Source organism: Psittacula echo (assembly GCF_963264785.1).
Source record: "Psittacula echo genome assembly, chromosome: 1".
NCBI lineage: Eukaryota > Metazoa > Chordata > Aves > Psittaciformes > Psittacidae > Psittacula > Psittacula echo.
In genome coordinates this window covers 54,714,754-54,736,362 of record NC_137735.1, presented here as the reverse complement: position 1 = coordinate 54,736,362, position 21,609 = coordinate 54,714,754, and the positions used below count along the sequence as shown (strand labels likewise).

At 38.5% G+C, this 21,609-nt stretch overlaps 1 protein-coding gene across 1 annotated transcript in view; it reads right to left on the bottom strand.

The window, feature by feature from the left end:
* The window catches only part of BANK1 (B cell scaffold protein with ankyrin repeats 1), a gene marked incomplete at both ends in the record, with an annotated part of 139,469 nt that overhangs the window by 100,874 nt on the left and 16,986 nt on the right, over window positions 1-21,609 (bottom strand). Inside the window, 3 exon segments of the mRNA XM_080637543.1 lie at window positions 1,874-2,012; window positions 3,768-3,916; window positions 15,522-15,587. Of these exon segments, the coding sequence (XP_080493669.1) occupies window positions 1,874-2,012; window positions 3,768-3,916; window positions 15,522-15,587 (354 nt within the window).

Here is a 21,609-nt window from a genome sequence, read left to right as displayed (position 1 = left end):
ACTGGATTTACATTTCACAGATGATTCAGTGTAGTCAATTTTTTATCCAGGTCTTTCAGTCTAACATTAAAAAGCTGACAAAAGAAAATATGTATCTGTAAATCTGTATAAAACAAAGCTACTGCATTACTTCATGTTAGAAAGGAGATGAAAACAGTATGCTTCAAATTTTCAACTTCCCTTCAATAGACTGATGACCTATAATCAGCTCCCTTATGCCTACAGATTAAGGAAAAGTTCATTTATTACAAATAGTGGAATTGCTATTAATCTTTTGAACCTTTTTTCTTAATTGCTGGCAAGGTTCTCAAAATTGAATTTGAACTAGGCTGCAGAAATTGCAGTATAATTACTTCCATTCCAGTTGTTTACCTAGTGAAAGCAAAAGAAAGTAGCATTTCTACAGTCTGTTGCTTAAGTATGGCTTGCTCTGTGTATACAGCATGAGCCGTCTTTATGAGCACAATTAGAATTCATTGTGCCAGGCATCCTGCTGTACCATACCAACACTAACCCGGTTTTCTTAAAATTCTAACTCTGCCCACAAAAAGAATAAAAATGGGCAACCCTGAAAATGAAGAGGAGTAATAATGCCAAAGAAACTAAACGAATAGAACATCACCTTAAATCACTTCAACGGAAACTGCCCCCCCCCTTTTTTTATTTCTACCATGAGATCATCTGAATCATTATTAAAAAGGGTACTCCAAACTTCCAACATTCCCAGATTTCGAAACAGAAAAAAAGCCTTCAGAGAGAACAATTGATAAAAGAAACAAAATTAAACTTGGTCTGCAGCCCTCTGCCAAATTTTTCAGAATATTTCATTTACTGTTAATATTTTATTTTTTCACCCACTATAGAAGCCCTTCTGTGATCAATATTGTTGCCACAATAATAATTCTGTAAGAATCTTGTAAGATCTGTGAATGAGAACTTCAGCTTTCCTTCTCTGAAATCCAGTTACAGATGGAAGTTTCCAGCTGGTCATGTACTTCCCAATCAGGTCTCTAAAAACAAACTCTCTGCACCATCACAGTGATAAAGGACTCTCAGGCCATCTGTAACCATCATCTCAGAACAGTATTCAGGATGAAAATCGGGCCACAGAATTACCCAAATGTAGCTCCAAGAAGCAACTGTTGAAAATGTTAGCCTATATGTGTATATTTCTTCTTCCTATCCCAGTGCAATGGCTTTAGAACAAAATATTCTATCAGTTCCTTGGGAATTCACAGCATGCAGTGTAGTAGCAAGCTACACTGAATACTTAGATGAAAAATTCTTTAGTTCTTAACTCACATCAAGTGAGTGGGGATAGGTGTGGTCCTTAAATCTGCACAGATCTCCTAAGAGAAACTATTGTTAAACAGCTGAAACTGTTGGCAACTAGTTAAGCTGGAGCAGTTGAAAAAAAATCATTAAACCATTTAAACCATCAAGCCGAGTGATATAGAGAAATGGCATGGACATGAACAAAGAAAAATTGGTTCCTGTCTCAGTAAGAATTTGAGAGGAATATAGCCAAATTTACTACATTAAATATGAAATGAAACATTTTAGTAAGAGTAATAAGAAAAGAATATTAGCTTTGCATTTTATGGCAGTGATTTTGAAGACTGTTAATCTGTGACTAATCAATGACATTTTAAGACTGCCACCTGCCATTTAACCACACAAAAACAATCTAAGAGAACCTCATTTCCCATAAATCGCAAGGCCTTGCTCCTCTGCATTATTAATACATGTTCTGTGTGCAAAACCCATGTACAGGAAACACCTACAAATAGTGAGAAATGAAATTACTTATCAGAAAAAGCGAAGGGAGTCCAAAGTTTCCTATTTACTTAAAGGTAAAAAATGTTTTTCTTACCTAAGGCTTTCATGCACTTGATCTTCTTAGTCCAAGCGGCTGGCTGTGTCCTAATTCGTTGATTATCTGCTATGAGTTCAGTTTCTAAAGTTTCATCATCTATTTCATCTTTCAACAAAATGAATATTTCACCAGGGTTCTATAAAATTAAAATATGTTCCCATAAGTCCTTCAGCAAATTATACTGAAAGTGTAAAATGCAAATGAAAACAGAAGTTGGTAGGAAAGGTCCTTTACCAACAGCTTCACACAGAAAAATCATTATACCAAACCATGATGCCATCTCAGTGCTCCCCTTTATCATTTTACTGATATAAATGGCACAATTAATGTCGTATTTTAAACTCAGCTTACCTAACAGTAGTTTAAAACAGTATTTTAATATATGTAGGTGAATTGTTACATTTTCTAAGGCCATTCTACTTTATAGTCTACAAGTATGACATCCAGCCTGACAAGAGGAACCTAAAATACTCACTCACACTCTTACAGTGAACTGACAGTAAAGTAAGACAGAAGCAGCAGGTAATGTGAGATGATACCCCTCTACTGCCTCCTGAACCAGAGGAAATATTACTCCCTTAGAGCTATACTGATCTCAACAATAAAACTACATGCTGTCTCAGTTTCAGCTGTAGCAGGTTTTTTTCTTCCTAGTAGCTGGTGCAGTGCCATGTTTCAGCTTCAGTCTGAGAACAATGCCGATAACACACTGATGTTTTAGTTGTTGCTAAGTAATGCTTACCCTGATGAAGGACTTTTCAGTCTCTTATGCTCTGTCAGTGATGAGAGGCACAAGAGGCCAAGAGGGAAGAGAATCAGGACACCTGACCAGACTAGCCTGAGGGATATTCTATATCACAGTACATCATATCCAGTGTATAAACTGGGGGGAGTTACCCAGAAGGGCAGATTACTGCTTGAGTCAGGCTGGGTATCAGTCAGCAGGTGGTGAGCAACTGTACTGAACATCACCTGTGTTCTCTGAGCTTTGATTTCTTCTCTTGTTGTTTCCTATTTTTATTACTGTTGTTATTGTTGGTATTCTTTCTATTAACACTCTATTTTACTTTGGTTTAGTTACTAAACTGTTCTTATTTCAACCTGTGGGGTTTACATGCTTTTGATTCTCCTCCCCACCCTGCCCTGGGGATGCAGGAAAATGGTGGGGGTGTGAGCAAATGGCTGCATGGTGCTGAGTTACCGGCTGGGTCTAAACCACAACACACGCGTAAGTCATCTTTGAAAGATAGGTAACAAGCAAATGTACGCTGCAACATCCTTATCTGACCGTGGCCACTAATTTTTATAAAGGAATAGAGTGCTGGATATTGTACTTCCTCTGTTTACATTTTACCTATTTTCTCACAGCAACTCTGATTAAAAACACATATGAACATTTGTGTCTGTTGGATACGCATACAGATATGCATATATAAATATTTCTGATTTCATTTCAAATCAGACAAGGTATACGGTCACAAAAGCAAGCACTTGTGTAACCTATGGTATGGGCACATATGCATGTACCCATACACCCATCATGGATTCTTGCCAAGACATTCCACATCTCCCAAGAAGTGCCTAACTACATGCTTCCTCTGAACTGCAAGGCCCACACGACAGTAATATCTCTGCCCAAGCTGCCAAATGATTCTAACAGAGATAAAATTCCACAGAGGCTGTATCAGAACTATTTTATTTGTAAATCTTTTGGCTGCAGTATGGCTGTGACCCAAAGGCAAAATAAATCCCGCTGCAATCTCAATGTACTCCCATTTTGGCCCCTTATCTGCTATTTGTTTTCAAAACTGTTATAGTAAGAATGAGACTGCAGCAGGAAGAGAACAACATTGACTGTTATCCCAAAGATTTTTGCATCCAAAAACTTTACCTCACATAATATTCTTCCCGGAAGCACCAATATTGACTGCTTGTTAGCTTCTAATGTTTCAGAAAGTATCTCTGTTTTAAAACTGAGGTCTGTTTTTTCTGATGTTCTCCTGACATCTGACAAGTTAGCATCAGAGCTAGTCTTGTGATCTGAAATAAATAATGTGGATAAGGACACGGTTAACAATCCCAGATCAACAAAACATGGCAATGCTGCGGTTTCCAACATACTGCTCATATGGCATTTGGAATCATATTAAGGGTATCTCATAAAAGCCTGGCAAAATTCCTTTTCATGTAGTGAGGTTTCCCCCTTTGATAAAGAGCTTCAGCTTGCCTCTGAAGTTCTGATCCTGCAGCCTGTAGCTTTATGAACAGGCTCTGCTCATATGCTTTGCCCTGCTGAAATCAACAGGGTCACAGCCTTTAGACCAAAGTTGTCATGATCAACGGGGTCACACAGGTAAACCAGTTCTTTAGTCTCAGAACAAACTCTCATATGCTGGGATTAACTGAGATTTTTACCATTCTTGCTTTCCCTATATATAAACAAGGACATGCTACATATTTACAACATCAGCCCACCTGTCTACAGAATTATGTGCAGGCAGTGATAGCTGTGACAGGTAACCATAACAGTAGACACAGGTTTCCTTGACACAGACTCAATAGTCTATGCTTTTGTTCATGGACAAAATGATGGACTGAAGGCACACACGTTTTGTGTAGGATATTCTCAGTTTGGAAATGCTATGCCAGGCATACAGATAGCTGGCAACAAGTTTCTTTTCCGTTTTGCTGTACCAGTAAAGGCCCAAGAACCATACTGAATCCTGCACCATATCACAGGATTTTAACAAGGAAACATAAAAGAATTGACAACTGCATCTGCAGAGCTCTGACTAAGCCTATGTTTTAAAAAAGCCATCCTTCACTCCTGCTACTTCCCAGCTCTATCATTACTACTTCTTTCCAGACACTCTATTACCCTGTACAAAATGCTCTTGCTACCCATCTCAAAGGACTGCAACAGCTCTTCATCACACAGGATTACCCAACATATTGCAGTTACCTAGTTAGATTAATGGTATTCCAAGCAGCACAGAGTTAAAAAATCTTGACTGGCTGATGAGAAAATGTCCTGAGAGGATTCAACAGTATCTTATATTACTGTAAATTATGGAACACTCACAGTGAATTACATTCAAGGACACAAATAACTTTTCAGTCGCATCTTTTCCTCTTAAATCAATGTAGAATATTAATATAAATTAGTGATGGGCAGAACGCAGAACAGCAGCAATTTAGCTTTGCTCAAAAAACTACCACAGCTGTTTTCAGGTTTTTTGCAAAAGTGCCCAAGTGACTGAGGTACACAAACCACATGGTGCTCTTAAGCAGCACGGAACTCATTCCATTCAGCATCAGTATTGATAATTTACAATTAGTTTTCTCACTTCTTGCTTGCCTTTATTTCTCCCGTATGTACCAGTTTCTCTGATATAGAATGCTTCCTTTCCTTACCAATCTTGCCTTTCTTACAAAGGCATAGATTTAATAAACTTATATAATAAATATGCCTGCTAAGTGAAGTTATGCCAGGGAATGTCGTATAGAAACTTGGGTATGCTAAGTCTGATTTATCTGAGTTAGCCTTTTTTGGTTTTTTGCAGAGATGTGCCTTGATTGTTAGAGATCTCAGAACAAGGAAAGAAAGGGAAAGGTAGCTTTTGTCCATGTTTCACTGAGAAAGCTAAAGGTTCTTTGAGCATCTAAGGAGGGCAGGTTCAGTGTTCATCACCACCTAGCAGAAATTTCCCAAACTACTCATACTTATGTTCTCATGCCTTCAAGGCAAACTAATTCTGAATTTCAGCTGTGAATTCAGTGCACATTGGTAAAATTATACTGAACCTTTGTGTAGACATACATCATTGAATTGAAGCAGTTTTAATTCCATTTGTTTAATTTAATTTAAAAGTTAGATAGGCTACACTAAACAAAGGCTACTTTGATTTTGAATGAGAATCTACCCACAGTTGAATGCAGTTTAGCTAATCCAACTCAAAAAATAAATGCATTAATTTCTCTGATCATCACTGTGAAGACTAGACTTTATTTAGCACCACCCTTCAGAAAAAGGAAGGCCTGAACCCTTGCTTAAGAAAACAGTTAGAATACTGTATACCCACAGCACATATTTTGGGAATATTATCTGTTTTATCTGTTCATATTTCAAGTCACTCACAAATCTTAAGCACATAGAATTTACTTCAGAAACAACTCATGTGAGATACATACTGCTTCTGAAATTTTTATACCTCACTTTAAGCAAAGGAGTATTGCAAAGACAAGAAATATTTCATTATCAGATTGACAAAATAAAAGGACTGAATAGCAAATCTGGTAGGCAGTAGATTCTCTAATGTCAGCTTTCTGTCAGTGATCATTCTTCAGTGATCCTGTGGATGCATTCTAATCTATATGAAGTTCATGACAGCTTTATTTCTACAGTCTGCACTCTGCTTATCAAAGAAGACAGTGGTTATTTCCATCTTTTAATGTCCCCAATAATTAATCTACCGAGAAGCTCAATGCTAGTGATAACAAGTTGTTTTGAACTACAATATTTTCCTCCCACATCAATTTCATTTTAATATTTTTATTATGCCTCATGATGTGTAATTACAATATTAGGACTTCAATCCAGTCAGTATTGGAATTCCACAGCCCTAGAGTATAATCAAATTATTAAGAAATGTGGCTCTTACATCAAAGAGTTGGGTATTTAAGAGAATGAGGGATTCCCCTGCTGATTGTAAAAGTGGCTAGCAATTTATTAGCTAAAAGCCATCAAGCAAGACTTATTTCACTAAATGTCAGGTCTACCTAACAATCAATAAAAGCCATGTAGAGCTGTTCAAGATTAACAGGGATCTATATTATCATTACTATATATTTAACAACCAAAATCCAGAGCCCTAACCTCCAGCACTCAGATTCCTACCAACAGTTGCACACTGTCTGTCCTAAAATGTAGAACGTGAAACAACCACTTGAAGTGTTGTCAATGCTGAATGAGCAATATACCAGAGATTAAGGTAGCCTTGTCTTGGTGGCATTATCTAAACCAATGTAGCTCTTTAAGGATTTAATACTATAGTAATGAAATTCTAGTAACACAAATAGAGCAATGTACAGAAAATATTTGTTTAATGTGGGCAGAAGAGGTACCCTGAGGTACAGGTCTTTTGAAAACTTAGATTTTGGATATCTTCACTGTGAATCCTCTTTACAGTCTTGCTTTCAACCTGAAGGCATAGCTAGAATCTCCATTAATTGCTAAGGCTTTCTGAAAAATGATCATTTAACAAAAAATTACAAATGTAGGTGAAGATTACCTTAAAAGAAACATAAAAGGAATATCATTATAATGCTGGAATATCTAAGAGAGAGAATTTATTAAAAGGTATTTGTTGCTTGGTGAATCTGTTCTTTTAACATTTTATATAATGGTAACCTATCCGTGAGGTTCTTAAAATGCACCAGTAACAATTAAATAATGGATGGATAAAACTAGACTGCTTCTTGAAGGGTTGAGGTATAACAAATTATTAACTATATCTAACGATGCTTAGACAGCACTATGAGCTGGAAGCTAAAAAGAAAAGAAAATCTATGAGATAATCTTCCCTTGGGTATTCAGGGCATACCTACTGGGAATGATCATCTATTATAGAGGGTAATGCTCCATTTCCATCAGGTTACTTTTGTTGGCTTACTTTTGATAAGTATCTACTGCAGATGGCCACACTGAAAGGACTGATCTTAAATTTAAATTCATATTTACATAATAAAACGTTACACACATTTACTGTAACAGATATTCATTTAATTGGGCACAGTGCTGATGCTTTCAATTTTCCTTCAATGTTCTCTCTTAATTCATGTAAATTCAATACATCAATTTGATATATTTTACACAAAACCTTTTGGAATGCATTATTGCTTTCAATTTAATATTTTAAACTGAATTAATGAAATTACTTTGAAATTGCATTCCTTCATAGAAACTGAGAAATTTTAATGAAGCCTCTCTAGTCTCTTGTGGATTCAATAATTAATTCCCCATCCTGGCTTCTGAACGACTTTCATGCCACATCCAACCTCTCCCCCACCTCCAAATTCTAACTTTTCAAATACACTCTTTAGCTATCCCCTTTGCAGTCTACATTAGAATCATAAATTGTCTCTGTCTCTGATTACTTGGTACTTGCTACATGTTTTCAGTCAACAACGTACATGACAGATTTGGGGTATTAAAAATAGCATAAACAAACTTATGAAAGATTTATGTGTTTTCTAAGGCTACCCATAGAATGAATCTCACAGCTGAAATACATCTGGTTTTAAGAAAGCAAAATGCCCACTAGCTTCATAAATTTCAGTTCTTACTCAAGTGGTCCCAAAGCAATGATAGCTGAAGAACTGAAGCTGCATTACAAAAAAGGTCCTTGTTTATCCCTGGATCAACACAACATGGATGAGAAATATGGGCAAATCAGGTTAGGCAGATGACAGGGAATGGAAAGGTAATAAAGCACATGCAGCCAACTTGCCACATGGAAAAAAAAAAGGCGGTGCATTCTAATGTCAAAGATTAAAATAAAAATGATTACAGGGAAGAACACATAGGCTAAATCTGGCAGATCATTCAAGTGCAGGAGTCACCCCATGTAACACTCCCCAGTACAATGTGAGGTAAAGGCAGAGATGTTCCCATTGCACTCTGTGAGGTATAATTGAAAAGGTGCTTGTCTACAAGTGACTTCCTTGCAATTCAAAGGCTTAAAGCCAAACACGTGTGAGTGCTCTGCAGAATTGTGGATGAATGTAGAGCCATACAGGCAAAAAAAAAAAAAAAAAAAAAACCCAAAAAACAATTAACCTTCTTTAATGTGGAAAAACCACGAAAAGACATGCACATCACAGTCTTCCTGCAATCATCATAAGATTATCACAGACATTTATAAAATGTAAACTTTTTAAAGAATCTATGTTTGTAAATGCTGTATGAACTCAGCAGAGTGCAGTGGGATTGAAAGGCAGCCTTTAACTGCATGAACTGCAGTTTATAATAAATGACCAGAAAAAGACTGTGAGGAATATAGAGGCAGAAAACAACCACCACTCTGGGCTTCATTCAATGAACCTTTTTTCCTCAGCTTGCACATGGGATTTATTCATCTTTACCATAATCCCCTTTGTAAAATAGGATTTCAAAGCAAATTCCCTTTTCCGCTCTGTTGAAAACTTTTCTTCTACTGATGGTGAGAGAGGGCTTAGAAATTGAAAGGTTTCTAAAAAATCACAGAAAACTATCAAATACATACTTGTATAAACATCTGACTTAAATCTTAATTTCTTTTGTTTTCTAAAAAAAACCAAAAAAAAGACCAAAGTAAACATATTCGTTACTGAACAAGCTTTAAACAATGTTTCTCCCTGTGCTGAATCATCTATCTTTTGCAAATACATTGACAGTTATCTTTTTCTCAAAAGCATTCTGAGTCCCAGTTTCTCCTGCATGGTTGAGTTCTCTTGTCAAAAACAGTAGCTTTCTGTGAGTTGGCCTATTTTGCCTATGTCTCCAAAATGTTTCTGTTACTTTATTTATGGTGAACAATTTTTCTTGCAAATAAGTGTCAATTTGACAGCTCCTCTAAAGGCTATGAAGAACAGTTTTTCCTTTTCTGAGTACATGGAGTTGGTGTTTCTGTCATCTTAGCAACTGACAGTGCTGCAATTGTCATTCACATCTATTTATCTCTTATAACAGAGCAATCCCTAGGACCTTCCCCCCATCTATTGTTTTAGGCATTACTATATATGAGTAGGCAAAGACTGATTTGATTGTGAAGGTGTGTATGCACCCGTTCTTGTGTTATTGAGTATATTTTTATACACAACAATTTACCACTCTGACATAATTGTAGCCTAATGGAGTCATCATAAAAGCATCTAAACACGATATAAAAGTCTTATTATGTGCAGCCATATTGGATCTGACAGTAAAACAAAAAAATCCTGCCTTCAAATAACCCCAAAACAGCAAAAAACAATTTACCATGAACTTATCAATAATCTTCAAGAAATAATTTGCATGAAACTGTAGGCATTTGTTGATATATATACTTTGATTTTAAGTGTATATTCAGAGGCAACCTAAGGCTATGACAACTACTGCCTAACTGGTCTGTGGCTTGACATCAGGTCAGCAACCAGTGCTTTGGTTAGGATGCACACACATTTAGGATCTTTTTGGGACTAAGCTTATCTTTTACTATATATCAATTCATGTTATTATTTTATTCTAATCAAATTATTTTCAGCTGCAGTACCACTAATAATATGACCATTCAGCTGAGCTTTAGGCACATAGTAAGACTGTCCCACAGAGTTTCTAAACTATTAGGCACACTGATTAGTTTGGAAGTAATAACGACCTGACTGAGGTAATTTTGGTGCTAAGCAGCCAGTTATTTACAGTTTCTACATTACACATAGTTTCGTCCTGCCTCTTCTCCAGGGAAAAGCAAACTGATGTCTGGCCCTCTGTGTGTACTAGCAGTTCTCAGTTATTAAAGCCTAATGTTTTATTAAAGAGTCCATATATCCACTTCAGAGTTACTGGAGTTCTACCACAGTAAGAACACTTTGGCATTTTTGTTTCACTTCTCTGTGGTATCAGCACACACATCTCTCACCTCTGTGTTTCAGTGAAGAATAATACAGCACTAAACATTGCCCTAAATCTGAGATGTGCTGTAACAAGAGACAGGTCATCCTCCTGTGGCTGACTCAAATTACCAAGGAAGACAAAAGGACTGATAGCAGAGGCATCCAGGATTGTGAACAGACCTCCAAAACTTGTTTGTTTGATAAAATGGTCTCACAACTTCCTTATTATTCTAAAGGGGCTAGCTGCAGCTGCCCAATGGCTCTTTCATCTCTAAACTACAATTCAAGCCTCTTATAACTGGCCTGGCACAAATTGCAGACTGTGCTTGGACACATAAGTGTCATGTGGCTACATTTTGAATTACATAGATATAAAAGAACACAGCTAGAGAGGAACATTTTAGAGTCAAGTTGTTGTTCAGGGAAACATACCTGGCAAGCAGGCCAAAAGCTCACATTTCAGCTGCATAGGGGTTTAAATTCACCCTTAAGAACTGCTAGTGAGTAGCCAGACTTTTCCTTCTTGGCCATGTTAAGCAATTCTCTTGATGAAGAATATTCTTTGCTGTCATCAAAGTTCAAAAAAAAAATGATGTGGCTGGAAGGTCATGAACTTTAACACAACTGAAAAGTCCTTTAGCAACAGCTTTGGGAGTGATTAGGGGGAGAGATACTGGTAGCTGGCATTCTCAGCCTTTGCCCTACTCAGAATACAGGCTACATGTCATTAACAGTATCAAAATGCTTACCAACACACGACAATATACTCCATGTTATGGCATCCCTTAAATCAAGCTGGTAACAGAAGCTAGCTTGGACTGCTGCAGCTCATTTGCCAAATAGCACATTGTAGTCTCACAGTAGAGCTCCAATACCTGCGCAGGGCTGTTATCAATGCCTGGATGAAATTTGTGGTGCTGCTCTCGATACGTACAGCTCTAAATTACCTCAGACTTGTCTGTCTAAGAGACCACATGTCTCCCTGTGCCATGCTGCCACAGCTGTTGTCAGCAGAAAGACTCATGCCAGACACATTTGGTATTAAAGAAGGGGAAAAAAAAAAGTGAGTTGTCAGCAAGACTGACTTTCTGGGGGACAGGCTGCTTTGCAATTTACTCCCACCTTTGGTTTGAAATAGCTACAATCTATTGACCCTTAAATCGGGCTAAAAGGTATGCTGCTTTCTCAGTAACACAATCAAGAGGGATATTTCTAGACACATCTAAAGCATGCTTGCTTTCTAACTCATGATTATTTTTCTTTTCTTAGGATTATGAAGAGTAATCTGAGATCTTTCTTTTTTAAGAAACCATCCTTTAATCCAAGAACAAGCACATTTTCAGATAACATTATAGGAAAGAATAGCACAGTAGAGGTACTCTGATTGCTCTTCTTTATCTGCAAAAGGGCTGCCATCTCTCTTGTTACCAAGTGCTGGCCTTTCTCCAATTCAGTTTGGTAAAGGATACGGGTAACACAGTATGCACATATCTGTTAGTTTGATGAGACCTCTGAGCAAGACCAAAAGATGTCTGCAGGTAGCCTCAAAAGGTAGACAGCTATTACACTTTGAAAATCAACTTTTTGTGCTGCACTTTGCCCATCTCTAATTGGTTAGTGCTAGGATACCAGCCTTAATGGTAAATATCAAAAAGAGACAAAGCTGTTTCACAGAAGGGGAACAGACTTTTCTGAAGCTGCATATCAGCTAACTGTATCTGAATTTGAGGTTAGGACTATTTTGTGGGTAAAATAACAAATGCCAGTTCCTCAATAAGGCATTCACATTCTATCTGTGCGATTCACAGCTGCATACCCACATCTGAGTAAGATTGCTTCAGTTTTCCAAACTTCACAAATTATAAAAAAATGCTTTTTTGGGAAGCAGAAAATTTCCTGAGGAAATTTCTCAAAATACGGCTTTCTAGTAATAAAAATAAATCTACTTTTCTTATATAGAAACCAGAAATACAGTAAACACAACTATATTTGTGAGTGGCTTGTTCAGTTATCACCTAGAGGAATGAGTCCTCATGCATTCATATCATGATGATTAGCATTTCAAAACTGGATCTTTTCCATCACTCACCAGCAAATCAGTTGTCTTCACAGCTGCTTGTAGTTCATATTTCCCCAAACGATCATATTGTTTGTCCATTTTCAAATGTACTGCCTCACCTTTTCCCCCAAGGCCTTGCACAATTCACTTTAATCAATCACTTCTTATTGATTGTTAGCACTTGCTCATTCCCCAGCTATGTTTGCTTTATTGGATATAGTTTGTATTTAATGTCTTGTCATCCACTTGCTGCTCTTTCCACCCTTGTTGCTTTAGATTTCTCATTTAGGTTTCTCATTTAGCTTTATACTTCTGATCTCTTCAACTTTCATTCAAGTTCAAGTCTAAATTCCATCTTCTCTTACCTTACCCTTTCTTTTGTATAACATACGCATACTCAAAATAAACTTCAGCTTTCAGCATGCCAGTCTCCACAGAACAGAAAGTGCTTCTGTGAATTTATGCAGTTCCAGCAAAAATCATTTCTTGGTTTATGACTTCTCCTGACAGTTCTGTGACATACATACAATTTATCTCTGCATACAATTCCTTCTTATTAGGAAGAAGCAAAGACAAGAAAGAGTTCCTGAAAACATTTTTTTCATAATTCATCCAAATCCTATCTGGTTACCTGAGGAGTCACCTACTTTCTGCAGGGCAAAACCACTGGCTTATTTGCAGCTGCCACCTTGCCCTTCTTGGCTTCATAAAGACTGACATGCTGAATCTTGGAAACTGCAGCCATTTCATTTCTTGGGCCTCTTAGCAATAACTAGACAGCATTAACTCGGAAAGGCTACATACAAGCAGTACAATCAAGATGACTGCGAGAAGCTGACTGAGAACTGCGGTCCACGCAACTTCAGCAAAGATTTCAAGTGAGATTTTTGCTTTTAATGCAAGATGTTCTTAGCTGAAAAATCTTCAATTTGCTTTATTACAACATCAACTATTTAGCTGATGGGAAAATTGGACTGCTCTTCAAGTCCCCATATAGAAGCAAAAAAGGATTCATACAAAAGGAGTCAGGGTTTAAAGCAGAAGCAGATGTTCCTTGCAGGAGCATCTCCCTTTCTTTTCTTAAGATTCTGTTTTCTGTGACCATTTCCTCTTTTACTGTCTCAGTTTTTTGGACATCACAGTCATGAATGAGAGGAACAGTGATGCCACCTTACTGAGCACCTGAATGATGAGTCAGTAATGACAAAAAGCCTTTTTTATAGAATCATAGAATGGTTTGTGTTGGAAGGGACCTTAAAGATCATTTACTTCCAAACCCCCTGCCATGGCTGCTCAAAGCCCCATCCAGCCTGGCCTTGAACACTTCCAGGGATGGGACTGTCACAGCTTCTCTGGGCAACCAGTTCCAGTGTCCCACCACCCTCACAGAAAAGAATTTATTTCTAATGTCTGATCTGAATCTCCCCTCTGCTAGTTTAAAGCCATTCCCCCTTGTCCTATCACTACGTGCCCTTGTAAAAAGTCCCTCTCCAGATTTCTTGTAGGCCCTGATTAGGTTCTGGAAGGCCGCTATAAGGTGAACCTTCTCTTCTTCAGGCTGAACAAGCCCAACTCTCTCAGCCTGTCTTCGCAGGAGAGGTGCTCCAGCCCTCTGAGCATCTTCGTGGCCCTCCTCTGTACTCATTCGAGCAGTTATACCAACAAACTTCTTCAACGCACTGGCCCATGGTGCATTCAACACACGAACAGAAGAGACATCCTTAGAAACTCTGACAATAGGTCTGTAGTATCAAAACAGTGCAGCTTTACAGCAGCTTTCTGCTTGAGTACACCCAAGATGCCCAGAGAGCCACCAACAGTCCCTGTCAGAAAGGAGGGCGGACTAACAGAAGAAGATCTAATAGAGAAGTGGTTGGTGCTAAATACTCCCTTCCACACTATACACCTTTCAAAGAGGCATATTTCTAGCTAGTTCTGGTCTGGACCTGCAGAGTGCACATCTTTTAGTGTCTGAAGTGTACCCAGTGAGCTCCCTGAACGCACTTTCCCTTTTAGTTTTATCTGAAAGGAATACAATCAACATGCTCCAAGATCAATCTGGCAACCAAAGCATGCTAAGAGGGAATGACAAGTATTTAAAGGCACACAGGTTGATGTTTGTGTCTTGAAATTAACTGAATAAGCTAAAATTCTAAACTCCATACATCACTGACATGTATGTTGAATTTGTGCCAGTAAGGAAGAGCTAGTGAGCTTGCAGTATTCTTCTGCCCTTAAGCCTTGTCAACAGAACAGACACACAAAGCCAGCAACCTCAGAGTCCAGCATCACAGAACTGCTGTGTCTGAAATTCCAGAATGACTTACACATTCTTCTCCATCCATCAGCAAGCATGTGCTGTTAGTCAATCACTTCACAACAGTGTCAGACCAGAAATAAAATTGTTAAAGTAAGAACTGGGGATAGCAAACATGTTACGTTGCTGTTTACTAAAAGTAAGTGGATATTTTGCCAGTTTGTTTGCCCTAGTAATTAGACTTTCACAAATATAAATAAACCAGAATGGCAAATGTCATCAAGCGCTGGAGTCCTGATGCAAGGCTTCTCCCAGCCACTGGCTGCCAATGAATGATGCTGCAAGTGTATGAGTGGGATTGGTCTATCTGAAATTTCAAATCAGCTCTCTCTTTACTACGAGCAAAACTCATGCTGGGAAGAGAAAAAGAAAGCTCTTTATATCTTCCTTTTTCTCTACTCTGAAATTAAAGGAAAAAGGAAATGTTTGTGTTGAATCTCCTCCCCTTTTCATACTCCTCACAAGAATGTGTGGGTATAGGTGTGTGGGTGGATGTTTCAGAATAAGGCATGTTCTCTATGCAACTATGGTAAGGTTAGTTTATTGCCCTTCATGTCTGACAAGATTTCAGAAAATTAAATTTATTTTCTTATGAGTACTGGCTTTATCTGAGTAAATGCAAGGGGAATTCCACTCACCGTCTGCAAGAGCTACTTCATAGATGTCAGACAAAGAGTCTCCAGGATTTTCATTCTGTGGCTTACCTAGGAAAAAGGAGTAATTTTTTAATGGTATATACTTGGAAATATCTTTAAGTGGTCATCAATTCTGATGACAGTGATCAGTGCTATCATACTTTACTGTTTCATAGAATGTTTAATTTGCTCTAAGAAAGATCTCAGCATCAGAAAACAAGCTGGGGGGAGGGGGAGAGAGAGAAGAGAAAACGGCAAAATCAAAACAGAGTTTGGAAAACAAATGGACAAACAATGTAAAACCTCAGAAACAAAGAAATACCATGACAATGATTTCCACTTTCTTTTTTTAAATGAAATTCTGTATGCTGTGTTAGACGTAAGACAAAGCTATTTTAAAGCTACAGTTTTGCAGATAGGAAAAAAAAAAAGAAGAAAAAAAAGGAAAAAAAGGGCTAGTGAAGAGGAACAAACCAAGAGAGATCTTTAGATGGAATTGTATTTATCCCTTTTTAGTAAATGTCCTCATGGCTAGTCTTTTCTATTCACTACAGTAGGTAAGAAGTCTGGACTTCTTAGAAGAGAATTTTCCCTGAAAGTCAATACAGCAAACAATGGGAAAGGAGCTGAGCAAAAGGAATGGGAATGGAATAATGTCCAGGAAAATAGATGCAGGCATTGGGGTCTGGAATAGAAGACAAGCGTGCAGGGTGTTTTTTTGATAATATGATAAATTTGGCTAAAGAATTTCCTGTACCGGGTCAAAAAAAGCAATGGCCACATTATGTAAAGTACTGGTCAAATATTAGAAGACTCTGTCAGTTACAATTTGTTGAAATTATTTTGATGGCTTAGTAACTGTCATGAGACTTTTTGCCATATTATGCAATACCTGCCTATGTTACTCTTTCATTATACTGGATCAAGTTATCACCTGTTTCTTCCACATCTGAGGTAACATTGACATAAGACATAAAAGGCCTGCTTGAGCTCCATATTGTGAGATACAGCTAACTCAACAAACATGTTGTTGTACAATATTTGTGGGATCCTGATTGTATATATTGCTGGGTGCTCCAGAAGTGAATAACCAATCTTACTACAAGGCACCAAGACGGAAAAGAAAGAGTCACTAGGCGAAGACACCAAGGCTAGGATTAGAAGAATCACCTGGCAAAGTGATTGCTTTACAATGGCTTTATTAAGGTTGCATAAAATCAAACACTCAAACCCAGTCTTTCTTTGTACCATATTATTGACTATTTGTTTCACCTTTCTTTTATACTGCTCTGTACTGTGGGCAGTGCACAAGGGTAGACCTTCTCTGGCACTGACTTGTGGTGGTGCTTACTGTATTCTGATTCAGTTACTCTTGTAACAACAGGAGGCCAGTGAACAGGGATTCCAGTGAGATAAAGCACAGTGATATTAGCCGATTCCTGCTCTAAAGAATTTAGGTAATTTCAGGTTGCCATCCTGAAGTTTTGAGACTAAAAGCTAGAGGGTTTTTAAAACATGCTTTTCAGAAGTGCTCATTTGTTCTGTATTGCATTTTCTGTGAAAGACCCTACAGCTGACCTGCAGACATTTGAGCAGCCACAAACACATCCGAAATTAAAGCAAGTGGGCATAAAAAATAATACTAGTAAGTGTTAGGAAAAGTAATTTCTTAAAGTGGTATCAGAAGTAGAAGAAATGCTTCACCCTAACCTTGCTAAACACTAGTACATAAAATGATGATAAAATAAAATACTGTTTGAACAGCACTCAATACAGAAAGGAGTTCTACAGGAAAGCACATTAGGAAACTAATAATTCTGTTTTCTCAATGGGATTTGAATGGCATTCAATACATAAATGATGCAACCTCAAACTCAAACAAAAAACAAACTATCAAATAACTGCTAATTAACCGAGCACTACTGCACTATTTATCCTATGTACTAATGAGGACAGGTTCTTGGGAAGGGGGTAATACTCCACTTACATAATGAAGGGAGTCAATGTATGAACAAGGGTCCTAACTAAAGTTTAACAGGCTACTTTGTACCTGTAACTCTGACTTTTGACCACTTTGTAACTGAAGTGACATTTTCTGGACCAAGTTCTGTCCTGAGAGCCATTTAAGTAACAACAGAGATACCCCACCAGGAGCAAAATTTGATGCTTTACAAAAAAAAAAAAAAAAAAAAAAAAAAAAGAAATTGTTCTTTTGCTATCTCAATTTTATGTTGTGTGATTCCCCCCCCCGGCCCCCCCAGTAAGAACTTAAATTGGTGCTACACTTTGTTTTGTCAGGGATAGGTGTGTTTTAAAATATATTTTGCTCTGGAAAACAACATGACCCTTATCTTATTCTATTTCCAGGAAGCTAGCACTAACTCAACAGAAATACATCGTGGCGAAATTACAAATAGCAATTTTGTTAATGACAACATTTTGTGTGCCAAAAAAATACACAAAGAATGCATTTCCAGAGGACTTCTCTAGACACCTTCCAACAATAACTTACGAGTAACTGTGACAAGTAATCACAGGGCAAAACCCGATGAAAGTCAATAATACATTATATGAAGGACATGCAAGACTACAGATTCACACAGCCATTTTACAGTTCTAGCTTCAAAATACCGCTGGAAATCTTAAATTATTTGTAATCTTTAGAAATAGCCTCACAACTGCAGCTAAATACTGACTGATGACTGTTGTGCCATGAACAAGACATAAATTTGGATGGTGTCCATTTGCAACCTTGAAAGAACAGACTAATGATGATAAATCCATTCATTTTAAAAATAAAATAATTGTAAGCTAAATAAACAGTAAGATCACAGTACATTAATTTAAATTAGTACATGATGTTGCAGTAATGCTTGTGTTCTAGTCATTTGACTTTCATTAATAATAAAACCTTTTATGGGCTTGTCCTAAACGCTGTTAGAAAACATTCACTTTAAGATGTCAGTGCATTCATTTTTCCAGGTTTTGTTTTTTTTTTAAGCAGTTTTCATCCAATTTATGTCAAAAATAAGAGAAGAAAGCATCACATACATGATGTATCCAAGGGTACAGGTCACCGCCAGCTAGACACATCGAAACATGAGTTGTTAAAAAACTTGATTACATAATGAACAAAGTCATCTCCGCATTTTGCAGAAATAAGAGAAGAAAGAATAAAGAATTCAAACAGTTTAAGCAGCAGTGAATGACAGTCTCAACATCCTATCTATGGTTGCCACCTCCAGGCTGCCACTTCAGCTTCTCTTCTGGTTTGAAGCCAGATCATGTATCAGATGAAACAAGTTGGTGACACTAACCACAGTTTTTTGTTGACAGTCATCCCTGTTACAAATCCACATCATGGCACTGGTATCCCAGCAATCATTCTATGTGGAGATGGAGAAACACAACATCTCAGATTTATTAATCCGGTAATCTTAACAGAAGTCCCCACAGAGAACTCACTGACATGGCAAAACGGAAGTGAGGACTACACTGTGGCACACTTCAGCTAACGAAACGCCTCTTCTGCTTTTCTGCTTACAATAGATTCATATAGACTATTTTGAGGTGCTCCTCAATAATCTGATGGCCTCACTGCCTGAAAAACACATCCACAGAGCCAGCAACCTCTGAGTCCAGTGACCTGCACAATGGAAATCAGCCCATATTTGAAGTGGGCTGAAGACTTGTGTACATTAAGTCCTATTTTAAACTCCCAGCCTGTTTGTCCTACATTTGCTCATTAGAGACAAACACTGAATGCTAGTATCTCATCACTCCACATCTGTATCTTACTAGTAGTTGTAAAAGCAGTTTTCTTTCCTTGGTGATTTCTCTCCTTGGTGATTAAAACTGCGCAGGTACACTGAATGCTTTTTAGGTAACAATCTGAAATTAACGGCACACTGCTGACTCAGGTAAGAGTTACATACTCATTCTGAGAATCTTTCCTGGGCTGACAAAGACTGTGGATACAGTTTTCTAGTTGGGTTATGTTACTTTAAGTACCTCTCCTCGCTTTTTGGTAGAATAGCAGATAATGAATGGAAACATGCAGGTTTCTTGAGCAGTTCTCGACTATCAAATTTTATAGAAGTAGATTCCCTTCATATTTTGGAAAAAAACCCAACAACCCACAACAACAACAACAAAAAAAAAACCACCAAAAAAAAAAAAAAAAAAACCAAACCAAAAAGGATACCACTGCTTAGAGAAAAGGCTGTAAGTGGAAATGACAAAAGTTGTTCTGTTGAGCTGTAAACTATGAAACCTGATAAAACAGCAAGCAGTCTAATGGATACTTATGACTCCTGAGCTGTACTGAGACATCCCATCAGAAAGTCTCATAAAAGTGTCAGCACATTGTAGAAACAGTGTCATGGAAAATGTCGTGGTTTAAGCCCAAGCTGTAAATCAGAACCATGCAGTCTACTGCCCCCCCCACCTTTCTTCCCTCCGCTTCTGGAGGGACGGGGAGGAGAATCAAAAGAATGCAGCTCCCACGGGTTGAGATAAGAACAGTTTAATAACTAAGGTATAACACAAATCACCACTGCCGCCACCAACAATAACAACGACAAGAGAAATAACAAGGGAAGAGAATACGATACCGCCCGCCGGAAAAGACAGCCCGACCGACCAGGGGACGTGCCCTTCCGGGTAGCTCCCAGTTCCATCCCCTGGCATGACGTGCTGTGGTATGGAACACCTCCTTGGCCAGTCTGGGTCAGGTGTCCTGTCCCCGCTTCCTCCCGGCCCCTCCTCCTCCCTGGCAGAGCATGAGACTCACAAAATCCTTGGTCAGTCTAAACATCGGTGTTATCAGTTTTTTTTGTTCCCAAGCCAAAAGTCAAAAACACAGTGCTGCAACAGCTACTAAGAAGGAAAAAAAAAACAAAAAACTGACTGCCACTGCTGAACCCAGGACAGTATCCACCCCTTGTTCCATACCATTCACGTCATGCTCAGATCCCACATTTTCCATATACCCTCACTCTCATCTCGGTGCACTGTTATCTTAGTGCACGGACCAATTCCTATAAAGCTACTGAGTCCATTCGGTTCATGATGTTGGGCTCCATCTCTTGGAACAGTCTTTCAGGGCAGAAGAAGCTGTATGCAGTGTTGGATCGTTGCCTGCTGATGCTGATCATTCCTTTACTGTAGAACTCATCCGGTTCTATCAAAGTTCATTCTCTGTTGGGATGATGGTCGGAGGGAAGTCAGAGCCAGTCGCTGGTGCCCTGCAGACTTCTAGTTGATGGACTATAGCAGGCAACAGCGTACAATTGAGTTCATTGTCTGTTTTCCCCTAAAATCAAATCCCCTTGAGGTACGCATCGGACTTCCCCATCTTCCCGCATTACCCACCAAGTATATCCAGGTCCCTGAGCAAAAGCAATCCCACGAGTGGGTTTGCCTTTACCTGAAGCAGGAATAACCCAGACTGTCTTCCCCAGCAAATTCTTCATGTGCACCACAGGAACTTTGTCCCCCTCTACAATATGTAAAAGTTCTGACTGTGCTGGGCCAGCCCTGTTGGCAGATCCTCTGGTGTTGACCAACCAGGTGGCCTTTGGTAAGTGTGTATCCCAATGCTTGAAAGTTCCCCCACCCATTGCTCTCAGTGTAGTTTTTAACAGCCCATTATACCGTTCGATTTTCCCAGAGGCTGGTGCATGGTAGGGGATGTGATATACCCACTCAATGCCATGCTCTTTGGCCCAAGTGTCTATAAGGTTATTCCGGAAATGAGTCCCATTGTCTGATTCAATTCTTTCTGGGGTGCCATGTCGCCACAAAATCTGGTTCTCAAGGCCCAGGATAGTGTTCCGGGCAGTGGCGTGGGGCACAGCGTATGTTTCCAGCCATCCGGTGGTTGCTTCCACCATGGTAAGCACATGGCGCTTGCCTTGGCGGGTTGGTGGGAGTGTGATATAATCAATCTGCCAGGCCTCCCCATATTTATACTTCAGCCATCGTCCTCCATACCAAAGAGGCTTTAACCGTTTGGCTTGTTTAATTGCAGCACATGTTTCACACTCGTGAATAACCCGGGCAATAGTGTCCATTGTTAAGTCCACCCCTC